The 13,174-nt window shown below is 33.3% G+C and overlaps 1 protein-coding gene across 3 annotated transcripts in view; it reads right to left on the bottom strand.

The window, feature by feature from the left end:
• WASHC3 (WASH complex subunit 3) overlaps positions 1-13,174 on the bottom strand; it is a 137,346-nt gene that overhangs the window by 114,517 nt on the left and 9,655 nt on the right. For all 3 annotated transcript variants that reach the window (XR_012324225.1, XM_004319055.4, XM_073788282.1), the window contains exons 3-5: positions 10,799-10,864; positions 8,763-8,870; positions 4,911-5,021 (exon numbers count right to left, since the gene is read on the bottom strand). Coding sequence is in view for 2 of the 3 variants with exons in the window: in XM_004319055.4 (XP_004319103.1) it covers positions 4,911-5,021; positions 8,763-8,870; positions 10,799-10,864 (285 nt within the window). In the remaining variant the exon portion in view is untranslated. The remainder of the gene's footprint in view (positions 1-4,910; positions 5,022-8,762; positions 8,871-10,798; positions 10,865-13,174) is intronic.

The raw sequence follows: 13,174 nt of genomic DNA, 5'->3' as shown, positions 1-13,174 counted from the left end.
ATTCATTAATAATGAGATCCAAATTTGGAGATCAATTAATGGATCATAAATGTAAAGAACTTTAGATATCATTTTATGTTTGAGGGGACTGAGACCTTAAGAGCCAATATGGTCTGAATATGGTCACACAGGATTGCATGACAAAGCTAAGAAACTATATAGCATGTTGCATCCCAGAAGTACGAAGTAAAGATCTTGGTGTGTACCCTGAGGCATTCAAATTGTCTCATAGGTAACTACTTCCTGGAACTGTAATCATTTTGTACCTCACAGAAGGTAGTAATCCAGGGGTCACAGAAAAAGGTACAGAGACCAAAAAGAAGGGCACAGCTTATTTCTCTGTGCATTGGTACTTGTGACATTTGAAAGATTTTGTTGGCTTCTGTTTAAAGGAGTTTATATTAAGCAGTTTTAATTACCTAGTCTCTAAAGTAGATTTACAGGTATGTGACAAGTGAGGAAAAGCAAATATAAAAGCAATACATTCCAGGAGATATCTAGGACCCAGGAAGAGGAAGTTTTCAGGGCATCTTACAAAGAAAGCCAAAAAAGACTGTAGTTCATCCTGATACCCAGAAAGCCCGAGTTTTTTTTTTTTTTTTAAACATCAGGGTTTGTAAGTTACAGGACTTTCTATGTCTTCCTGTCTGAAGTGAGTGATCACTACATGGGTAGTCAGCAAATTCAAACTTTTATACAAGTGGAGAAGCTGAAAGTGCTTGAGAAACACACTCACTGTCTTATGAGAGAGAATGACATAGTTCTACATAACAATTCAGGAAGGAAGGAAGAGAAAAGATTACAAGAGGGTTGAGGACTTAGTAAGTATTAAGATGCTGAGTGGAAGAATATTATATTTTGGAAAAAGATGAGAAACTAAGCATATGCGGAATTACAGGTATAAGAAAGACTCTGCTTATGGAGCAGCAACTCATATTTTTAAATGACAAAAATATAAAGGCAATTAAAAATGAAAGAAATCCTATTACTGTCCTTAGTAGCGGAGAGAACTTGTGGCACTGTTAATTCCCTTCTGGATACAGAATGGTTATTTGGGGGATCTTAGGAGTAGATTTTTATATTGTTGGTATATAGTGATTTTTTCAGAAAGACAGGTTTTCTGGAGACCATGCTATCTTTCCTTTTGTTGATACAAACAATTCCCTAAATTCCAGAATGTAGGCTTCTAAAATTGGGACTTCCCTGGCAGTCCAGTGCAGTGGGCACCGGTTTGATCCCTGGTCAGGGAAGTAAGATCCCTGCATGCCGTACAGCTCGGCCAAAAAAACCCTCAAACAACCAAAAAACAAACAAACAAACAAAAAACCACCAATAAAAAAACAAATATTGATTGAGCACCTTTTTAGGTAAGGTGTTAAAGTGAATACGAAGATCGATCAAGATATAGTTCTTCCACTCATTTCCTTTTCAACACAAGTAGATAAAAATATTTTAAAATTATCAAAGGACAAGATATGAAGTGAGAAAAAATACAGATAAAGTGGTTGGACAGATAGACGAAGGAAGATATCACTTCTGGCTTTATGTGTTGGTGGGTTCAGAATCTGGGATAATTTAGTGAAAGTGTTCATAGGAACATGTCAGATGAGTAGAATTTGGACATGTAGTGGTCAAGAGAAGGGGAATCTAGATTCAGAGGTGGGAAAGCATGGAGCTTATATTGAGAAAGTTTTGTGGTTTTGTTTGAAGAATGAAATGTAGGACAGGGAGCAGTACGAAACAAAAGTTGGGTAATAAGATTCTGGGATACAGGTTGGCACGATGAACTAAAAACAATAAAATTAAATTTAACTTGGATGAACTTATAATTTCAAAGCAAAGATGTTGGTCCCTGCTTTCTTCTTGAAAATTATTACCCCCAAACAATAAGGCAAAAAGAAATAACACGAACTCCAATTTTAATGACTAAGAGGCATACACGAACCACAATACATGGAAATTAAAAGCAGATAAAAGAATGATGACTTAGCATAGCAAAGGAAGGCCAAGTCCATGTGCCTGAAGAGGATACCACAAAGAAGCAGCACTTCCAGAACACTGGAAATGTTCAGGAATTAGAAACACCCGTACAAAAGGCAGAAGAGAGGCAAAGGACTAAAATCAAGGAAATTGGGCTAAAAACAAAAAGTCTGAGGCAGAAAAAATTAAACCCCTGCTCATGGTGACACCAAGCAAAAAGGATGGGCTAAAGCTAAGTGCCAGATACTGCTACAGAATTAGATAGTTTAAAATATAAGAAATAAAACTATCAACTTTTTAAATGTTTTGAGATAAAAATTATTTGGTGTTATAAAACAGTGTAAAGGGGCTTTCCTGGTGGTGCAGTGGTTAAGAATCTGCTTGCCAATGCAGGGGACATGGGTTTGAGCCCTGGTCTGGGAAGATCTCACATGCCACGGAGCAACTAAGTCCGTGCACCACAACTACTGAGCCTGCACTCTAGAGCCCGCGAGCCACAACTATTGAGCTCACGTGCCACAACTACCGAAGCCCACATGCCTAGAGCCTGTGCTCTGCAACAAGAGAAGCCACTGCAATGAGAAGCCCGCGCACCGCAATGAAGAGTAGCCCCTGCTCGCCACAACTAGAGAAAATCTGCGCACAGCAACGGAGACCCAACGCAGCCAAAAGTAAAGTAAATAAATTTATTAAAAAAAAAAACAAAACAGTGTAAAATATTTTTAAACAGTTCTTAATCAGAAGAGCATTTCTCAAAGCATGTATGCTCTGGCTCTGAGTCCCAACTGCAAAGATTCTCATTTAGTAGGGTGGGAACTAGAAACCTATATCTTGAACAAGTTTTTTACTCTAAAAACCACTGAGCTAGTGTAAAAAAGAAATCTATCACCAAAACCTATCAAAAGTTAAAACAGTATAGAGAAAAATACCATCATTTTCATTCATAGGTAAATACTATGTGCCAGGTATGGTTCTAGGAACTGGGAATAGGGCAGTAAACAAAAAGGTGTATATTCTAGGAGCAGTAGACACACAAACAATGTACATAAAATATGTAGTGTTTTGCATATAATTAGATGGTTATATGAAGAAAAATATAGTAGGGAAGGAATAAAAGGAATGGGACTAGAAAGAAGGTAATATTTCTGCAAATATTTGAAGGAAGAGAGGGAGCAAAACCATAAAGATATTTGGGAAAAGTGTTTCAGGCAGAGAGAACTGATGCAAAGGCCCCGAGACACGCGACTGTCTATATATTTATTCAAGGAACATCAAGGAGGACAGTAGAGCTGGAGCAGAGTGAGTGAAGATATGAGATTAGAAAGGTAATTAGGGAACTAAATTGTATAGCATCTCACGGGCCTCTGAAGGACTTTGGCTTTTATTCCTAGTGAGATGGTAAGCTACATGATTAGAAGAATAAATATGTAAAGAATCATTTACATATATACATGCAAACATATGATATATATTATATATGAAATTCTGAAAAGCAATGAAATTTGTCTAAGTAATTAATAACAAAAATAAAAATGTCAAGTGGTGTCTGTGAACCTTAGTTGGCTAAATAAATCTAGACAATATCTAATATGGTACCTAGGGTAAGTGTTTAATATTTGTGGAATAAAAGGACAGTGGATTAATACTGAAAAGAAAAATGAGGATTTTTCAAATTCTTGTAAAGTCAGAGGCAATGTATTAAGAATATAACAATTATCCTAAGATGTGGTCTTCTATCAAATATTTCAAGGCAGTCATAGATATCAAGTAGATTTTCCCATTTCCTATTTTATATAGGTTAGGCAAGAAGAGACTAAATAAAAAGCCTTTCAGAGTTACTCTGAAACTTTTCATCTTTTGTTTGAAAGTGTCAAAGACATATTTTTTAACAGTCCATATTTTAAGCTTAGCTTAAGCTTTCCTGGGTTTTAGTTTTAAAAATTCATTTATCATGATTCACACTCAAACTAGCTCTATTTTATTTTTATTAGTTTAAAAAATTTATATTTTCAACCCAAAGTCTGTTTTTTTCCCCAAAGCCTAAAGCCCAGAGCTTTGACTGTCAATTAAGAATTTTGAAAGTGACACAGCTACTTCTGACAGCTAGAGAAAGTGAATGTACTTTCTTCTCCCCATTGTCACCAATGTAGCTTCTAAATAGCCAATCTATTCTTTCTGGTTGTCAGACAGTCTTAGTTTTTAAATTATTTTGGTGATAAATAATGCCAAGAACAGCAAAACTGTTCTTCTTTAATATCAGTCCTTCTTTTGCCTGATAACAGAATTTTACAGAAGGATTAATTTTCTGATCAACTGAAAAATGGACAGCTAGCTCCTTCAACTACTGTAATAGGACTTTCTACAGGAATGAAATGAACTTCTGCTGTTATAGAAGAGCAAATATTGTGTTGTACTTTTTTGCATACCATGTAATGATTTCTTAGAAAAAATACACATTCTCAAGTCATAATATGAAAAGCATTACCTTACATGGCCAAGTGACTTATGCTCTTTTCTATGAACGAAACTATTGACAGGTGAAATTCAGAATAAAAATACACAAAAAACCATTTGTGTTAGCATACAGGAAATTAAGCTAAAGCCATACGATTTACTAAGTGAATAGTCCACTTTCATTCCTCTATCTGATACATTCAAGATTTGCAAAGATTACGTAAAGCAAAAAATTTACATAAATCTATACTAAACTATGTTAATTTGAAGTGTGAGGTCAGTTTTAATTAGAAGATTCGACTTCTGCTTACTCTTTATCAGGGCATTCATTAAACATAGAAAAGAAGTAAGAGAGTAGAAAACTTGGTCACTCGGTTTAGCAGTTTTCTCAGATTGAAAAAATAACAATGAAACCTCCAGGGTTAAGAACTTCAGAGGAGGCTGCTAGACAGAGAAGACAGACCAAATTAGCTTACCACTTGAACCATTTTGAGATATCTGGCATATCTTGGATCCTTGGCTACAGTTAAGATATTTTCTGGTGTTACTTCACTTTCCTGTGGTCCAGAGTCTTGTAAACTGTTCAGCTGTAGAGAGTATTGCGTATAAAACTTTAGACAATTCACAAAAGGGGTCTGTCATGTTACTTAAAAGGGATGTTTCTTTTTATAATTCTAAAGCAATCAATATCAGAAAAAAATCATATTTCTAAATTTACCAATAATTTAATTATGGGATATATGTTTCCAAATATTTACAAATACTTAAATATGATTTCAGAGGAAGTTACACTTAATATCAACACTATATTGTTCCGTAAAGATGTAAATACATTCATGGCATTAAAAAATTAGAATTCTGCTTTACTTGTCCCAAGTGCTGATAAAAAACATGAATTATTGATGGACCTATTATTTTAATACAACTTTTAATAAAGCTAATAATGCTATCTGATTTGTCAATTGTTCAACTGTAGCGGACAGAAAATTGATTTTCTGGGTATCTATACCGTCTACACAGTTATATTCCTCATTCATCGAATAATCTTGTTCTAAGTGGATATGGCTATTCTAACATCTTTAAAGGCAATGCCTGGAGAACTTGTGGAAGAGAAACCCATTTCTCAGACAAAATTATGTTTTTATATATTTCAGCTACTGATGAAATTATTAACATTATAAAAACTACTACTTATAATGAAGAATACTGGGGAATGGTCTTTATGGACAAAAATGTTTTTATCGTATAGGCAGTTCTCAACTTTGCGTGGTACAATGTTAACTGAAACTTGTCCATATTGGAACCCTATCTTCACTTTAGTGCAAAGCTATGACTGTCTATATACAGTTCTTGATTTTTCTATCAACCTAAACATTTAGAGTAAGTCTAGTTAGTGAATTCTGACTCACTATCTGTATGTTAGCATTAAGAGTAAGTTCCTTAACTGAATAAAATCAATTTTATGTCTACCTATCTATGCTTAAATTGTAAATAAATCAAAAAAATCTTTAAGTATTCATAGTTTTTAGAATATGAATTATATGTTAAGGTTTTTCCTCAGATAATTCAAATATAAATTAAATCTCTTTTAAATGCTGAAGCAAATAAAACATCCAAAAATTCTTTAGGTTACTCCTGTTATATGACAGTGTCAAGTGTACAAAAGTGTGCATGCACGTGTGTGTGTATGTGTGTGTATATATATGTATATATACACATTCATCTGTAAAATACATAATTACAAACTGTCCAAAACATTTAATTAAATAAAAAATTCAAACAAGACCCAAGTATGCTTTTAAAAAAATAGGAACAATAAACTCATAGAGTAGCACAATGGAGCAAATGATAATTACATATAAGACCAATGGATTTTAAAACTCAGCCTTTAACTTTGGCCTAATAACTAAGACCTCAACAAGGTTTAATTATATCAGGTCTTACACCTTTGCTATTTGAATGACCCAAATCCTCTCTGATATTTCTCAACTGTCCTTCATTTTATTCTCAAATTAATCTCAATCTGCACAATTGGATGTTCTATTGTGAGTAATGATAAGATCTGAACCATGAAATTAAAGTTGCAGAAAAATCAGCATGCAAACCTTGGGTCTTTGACTCATATATATCAATAGATTGGAGATTGTAATGAATGGATGATTAAAAAAAAAGTTCACGATTATCCTTTATCTGATAAGTGAGCTGACTGTAATGTCAATGGAAATTCTGTGTTAAGCAATACTTCAGTCCATTTCAAAATATTTTACATAAAATATACCAACTAAAAACAATGGAGAAGAAATTAAAAAGTTGATTTCAATATTAAGAACATGCTGAACATGCTGATTTTATTAATCCAATCAAGACACAATTTTAGGACATTTTTAAAACTCAGGAAGCCAACAACACTTCATAAATTCTCCAAATGAATTAATATACTATTTTTAAATAAAACTGCCAGAATATCAGGTCATTCTGAATTTTAGATAATTCAGTTGTGATTACTCATAATCAGTTTTTTGAGACCTTAAATAGGCAAGACCAACACAGCTGCATAAGTTTTAAAATACATATTATAGATGGCATGCACAATAACACCTGGAAAAATTAATATTAAAAGTTAGATACCATTTTAGAAATTTATAGAAACATATGACAGTTAGTATCCTCCAAAGAATAATTACTAGGTAGGGTGGAAACATTTAATATTTTTTACACATGCCTTGTTCTAGAGAAAGAATGGTCCATCTTTAACTGAAAAAACCTTGTGAAGTTAAACTCCTCTAAACATCTGGATTTACTCTTGTATATTATATATAGTCCAGTGGCCATCATAATGGAATTTGTTATACTAAGTGGATGTTAAATTTTCTAATATCTAATTATTAAGTAAATGGTCATCTAATTCATTCCCCAAATACATAATATCTCTAAATATATGGCTCATCCCACAGGGCCTTGTACCACATGTACTCAATATGTTTAACAAGTTCAACACAGGTGCTGGAGACAGTGCAGTGTAGCATATAAGAGCTAGGATTCTTGACACCAGATTGCCTGGGTTAAAATTCCAGCTCTTACAGTTTACCTTCAGCAAGTTACTTAACCTCTGTGTACCTCATTTGACGTATCTGTAGACATAGGGCTGTTGTGAGAATTGATTTGATTTATAAAAAGCACTTAGCACGCCTCACACAGTAAAAACCTTTACATGTTTAGTTATTATCATCATGGTCAACACCATCATGATCTAAAAAATATCCTGTGAAAAGTACCTCCAGGTACAAATGCAGAATTCCATATAGATAGGAAGTCTGCTTGCTTGGTACTACTTGTTAGACCACCATTTTAGTGATTATTTTATTTTGGATTTTAATACCTCACTGAGATACACTAGAGATTATCTGTTCTTAAACAATAAAGAATTTTTATTTCTTGAAATAAAAAGTCACATAAAATTTAAATTTATACAGAGCATAAATGAACATTAAGACATTAAGAAACAAACACAAAGCATGGGTCTTACTAGGATGTTGATTTAAACAAATCAACTCCCAAAACTGGTATTTCTTAGATCAGGATCTCTCAAATTTCAAGTCTACAAATCACATAGGAATCTTGTTAAAATGCAGATTCTGATTCCTTAAGTGTGGGGTAGAACCTGAAATCCCGCATTTCTAACAGGCCCTCAGGTGATTCTGAGGCTGCTGGCCCATGGAGCAGACTTCAGGCAACAAGGAGTTAGATATTACCAGGGAATTATTGTTAATTATATTGTATATGATAAAGGCATTGTGGTTACACAAGAAAATTTCAGAACTTTTCACAAGGAATTATACAGGGGTGAAATAACATGATGCCTGGAATTCACTTCAGTAAGTGACAAAAAAAGATGAAGCATTTGCAACAAAATCTTAACTGGTGAATCCAGGTAATGGGCATTTGGGTATTCATTGTACTATTCTATTTTTGTTCACGTTTGAAAGTTTTTATAATAAAACATTTAAAAGATACATTTCTTATAAGAACTAAGAAAAAAACTTCCATAGTGAACTTGAAGAAAACAATTATATTCAAGATTTTTCCTAGTTCTGTATAGGTTTTCTTTTTTTTATAGGCAAGAAAAATATTAACTTTAGGAAGCCCTTCAAAATAACAAATGAAAAGCTAATAACTTTTTTTCAAACTTCATTTTCTATCTTAAGGTTTAAAATATTACTATTCAAAGTATTACATTTTTATTTAACTTCTTTCTTCAAACCTGCTGATTAGGTCTATTTGGTTCAACCAAGATATCTGCTCATGTTTCCCGGAACTTAAATACTTACCTGTGATTGCTCTGAAGTGGTTTCAGAATGTGTTTCATTTGTGATCCTAGTGACACTTACAGGAGATACTTCAAATGTGACATCATCTAGCCCTGGGATAGATGACAACTGAGAAAAGAAAATTAATGTTGGTATATGAGGATAATATTAGGTTCTTAAACACTAAGTTTCTAAGTGTGTGTGTGTGTGTGTGTGTGTGTGTGTGTGTGTGTGTGTGTGTGTGTGTGTGTGTGTGTGTGTGTGTGTGTTTTAAATAGCTGTCTTAAGTTTTTAAGCCTGTAGAAATAGGTTTATAAAATCTCATCTTTGGTTGAAATTCTCCATGCCATAAACTACTTAAAAGTGAAAGGCATTCACAAATAAAATATTTTTGAAGAATTTCTCACCAATCTAATTTAGCATATCACCATTCTTTCTCAGGAATTATTTTTAAAATCTAAGGAATCCTAGTGTAAGGAATGAGAGCATGGGATTTGGAGTCATATTGCCTAGGTCTAAGTCACAAAATATGTGACGCTGTGTAAATTGTCCTAGGCCTCAATTTTCTTACCTGTAAAGTGGGGATAAGAAAATCTAGCTCACAAAGTTGCAAAAAGATTTTTATTAAACATATTTTGTTACCCCTCCCCTCAAAATGTGCTTTGTAGCACATTTTAAGTTTGAATAATCTGGGAAATGAGAAAACTCTTGCCACATTTTAATGTATGATATAGCTTATTCCTTTTTTTTTCTTTAGTAACATCACTGAATGTTACTAAAATGCATTATTTTTCATACACAAAAAATGAGCATGTTGTCAGTGGTTAAGCATTTCAGGTTGGATTTGCAAGATCCATGCAAACCCTCTTTTCTGATTTCATCCTGATATCAATGATATACATTTGTCAAATGTTTGGCTAACTCTGAGGATTAACTCTATGGCCATGGAAAAAATTAAGGTTAATCTGTCCATATGGCAACTTAACTTGTGACCTTGAACTCTAACTTAAGAATTCCACAAACATTAAAATAATACACATATTCATTATAAAGAATAATGAAAAACCAATGGTAATAAGACCTGAAGAAGCAATATTCATTGAGAACTGTTGACTGATGACAGTATTTAGCACAGTGGCTATGGCCCAAATAGTTTCAAGTTGGTATGGCTACTAAGAGACTATCTTGAACATGTTCAAGGCCAAGTATCCTAAATTACAATCTACAGAAATGTTCTGAGGGAAATACAGTGGCTGAAGTCCACAGGAAGATGTAGAAAGTACAAGCTAGACATTCTGATCCTTATGTTAAAAGATATTAGTCATTTCACTTCCTTATAAACATTCAATACATATTTTTTCAGATCAACTTTTGGATAAAAGGACAAAGTCACATATGTATAGCTGATTCACTCTGTTATAAAGCAGAAACTAACACACCATTGTAAAGCAATTATACTCCAATAAAGATGTTAAAGAAAAAAAAGGACAAAGTCACAAAAATATACTAGCATCTCCATTATTTTATATAGAAAAGGACACAAAACCTGCAAGCTTCAAGTCAAACAACGCTTCTATTTTTGCTGTTATAAGATAAAAAGTTATCTTTTGTAATTTCTGACATCAAAATTGGTATTCTTTAGCATTTAATATATTTACAAATGGAAAATAGGTGATATTTTCTCCAAATTTTGCTCTGGAGACATGTAAAGTTTTACATAATTTTTCCTGTGTTATCAATGATTACTATTAAGATAATTGTGAGTTTTCCATCAAATGAAGTAAACTATGTAACAGTTCAATTTGTTAACATGTTACTCATTATGCTTTTGATTCAAATAATGAAAGAAACATTTAAACAGACTCGGTTAGTGGTTCATAATGAAGATCATTTCCTTTGCAATTATAATAAATTAAACAAAAGAAAACACTGCACCATTTCATGGATGCAGGAGCTAAATTGAATTCATCTTTAAACGCAATTAAAGTTAAGTGTGACTGAGAAAGCTGGTATATGTAGAGCAAAGTTTATCCTATAAATTATTCAGAAATACAAACCTTTGCATCTAAAATATTGAGAGTTGTTTCAATTTGCTGGATACGAAGAGAAAGGTCTGCCAGTTTCTGGAAAAGAAAGATTAGAAACAAAAGAATGAACTCCAAAGGGAAAAAAAAAAAGAATAAAGTCTGATTAAAAATAAACTGTTAACAAGGATAACAAACAGCAGATTTGAAAATAATAAAAACTATGGTTTAAATATTTGTGATTTTCTAACATACTACTCTCTTATTTATATGAGTAAGAATGGGAACTCAAGTATTCTATTAACTTCATTAGCATGCTTCATGGTTATTTTATAAAGCTGTATTCACAGAAAAGAAAAAGTTACATTTTCAGCCTTATCAAACTCATTATCAGAGCCATAATCAATCACTGGGACCAGAATGTAAACTCCTCTGAGGACAAAGGTTTTTATTCACTGTTATACCCCTAGTGCCAGAACAGTACTGGACACTTAACAGAAGCCTAATAATTATTTGTTGTTGAATGAAGGAATTCTTCACAGAACACAAGAATAAAAATTAGTCCAAAACAGAATGGAACAGTATCTGCCTTTATAAATTACTTAAACACATAAATATATACAATTAGTCCCAAATACAAACTTTTCAAGTTTGAAAAGTAAAAAAGGATGAAACTGTAAGATGAGTAGTTAATGTCGGAAAGAATTAAAACAAAGAGAAAAAATAAGAAAGAATACTAAAAAAGCAAAAGGAATCAACCTACCATCAAAATCTAAGATAAACCAGAACCAAGAACTTACCATGCTCTAGTTATTCTGTACAATTAAATTAGCCATATATATACTCCCACACAAATAAAAGTAACATCATAAAATATGATCCATAAGAACATTTATTTAAAACTCCCTCATCCTAAACATTATTAGTGACACAGCCTACAAGCAGTTGGCCAGTTTACTAGTTGGCAGATGTGCAGCATTCTGATTGCTTTCTGGGATATTATCAAGATCTTGACTAACTCATAAGCAGAATTTTAACACCCCAAGAAATGATCATTTTGCCCATATTTAGAGGGGGAGAAAACTGAAAGCAACCATAGAGTAGTTAGTACTTCTTCACAAGACACTTATTTTTTTAGATGAGCATTCTTGATATCTACAAAGATATAATTTAGAAATAAAACATTAGAATCTAGTTTTAATGGCATTTGAAGTTAAGTTTAACCTTGATTTCTAGGATTTGTTTACATAAGGCTTTGATACAAATATAAACACAGGCTTATAAAACATCATATGGATAAATTCCTCTGCAAATTATACATTTTCCTGAAAATCACGGAAATTAAATTTTGACAAATCAGTCATTTAATTCACTGCAGAAGCTTAGTAACTGCAGAAATCCCACAGCAAGTTAATTTGTAAAGTGAATAATTTCTAACTTATTTTAAAATGCATACATTGTTTTGATTAAAATAAGTGAACACAGAAAAAGAAAAAATGAAATAAAAATTCATTTTTGTTTTAATATATTTATATAAATATGTACTTTTAAGCAATAATCATCATCACTGTAAACATCTGAGCATTTACCTTAGTATGCTACACTGTATATGCAAGTATCATTTGAAATCTCACACCAAGTCTATGAAGTAGAAACTATTATGATGCCAATTTTTTTTGATGTGGACCATATTTTTTAAAAATAAATTTATTTATTTATTTCATTTTTGGCTGCGTTGGGTCTTTGTTGCTGAGCGGGGGCTACTCTTTGGTGCGGTGCTTAGGCTTCTCACTGTGGTGGCTTTTCTTGTTACAGAGCACGGACTCTAGGCACGCGGGCTTCAGTAGTTGCAGCATGCAGGCTCAGTGGTTGTGGCTTGTGGGCTCTAGAGTGCAGCCTCGGTAGTTGTGGCGCATGGGCTTAGTTGCTCAGCGGCATGTGGGATATTCCCGGACCGGGGCTCAAACCCGTTTCCCCTGCATTGGCAGGCAGATTCTTAACCACTGCGCCACCAGGGAAGTCCCTGTGAACCACTTTTATTGAACTTGTTACAATATTGCTTCTGTTTTGTTTTTTGGCTGTGAGGCATTAGGAATCTTAGCCCCCCGACCAGGGATTGAACCTGCACGCCTGCACTGGAAGGCAAAGTCTTAACCACTGGACCTCCAGGGAAGTCCCTATGATGCCAATTTTATTTTTTAATTAATTAATTAATTTTTATTGGAGTATAATTTCTTTACAATATTATGTTAGTTTCTGCTGTACAATAAAGTGACTCAGCTATATGTATATATATATATACATCCCCTCCTTCCCCCTCATCCCACCTGCCTAGGTCATCACAGAGCACCAAGCTGAGGTCCCTGAAATACACAGCAGGTTCTCACTAGCTATCTATTTTACACATAG

Source organism: Tursiops truncatus, chromosome 11 (genome assembly GCF_011762595.2).
Source record: "Tursiops truncatus isolate mTurTru1 chromosome 11, mTurTru1.mat.Y, whole genome shotgun sequence".
In the NCBI taxonomy this organism is placed as follows: domain Eukaryota; kingdom Metazoa; phylum Chordata; class Mammalia; order Artiodactyla; family Delphinidae; genus Tursiops; species Tursiops truncatus.
Note: the sequence above shows the minus strand (reverse complement) of the source record. Positions and strands in the feature narration are given on the sequence as shown.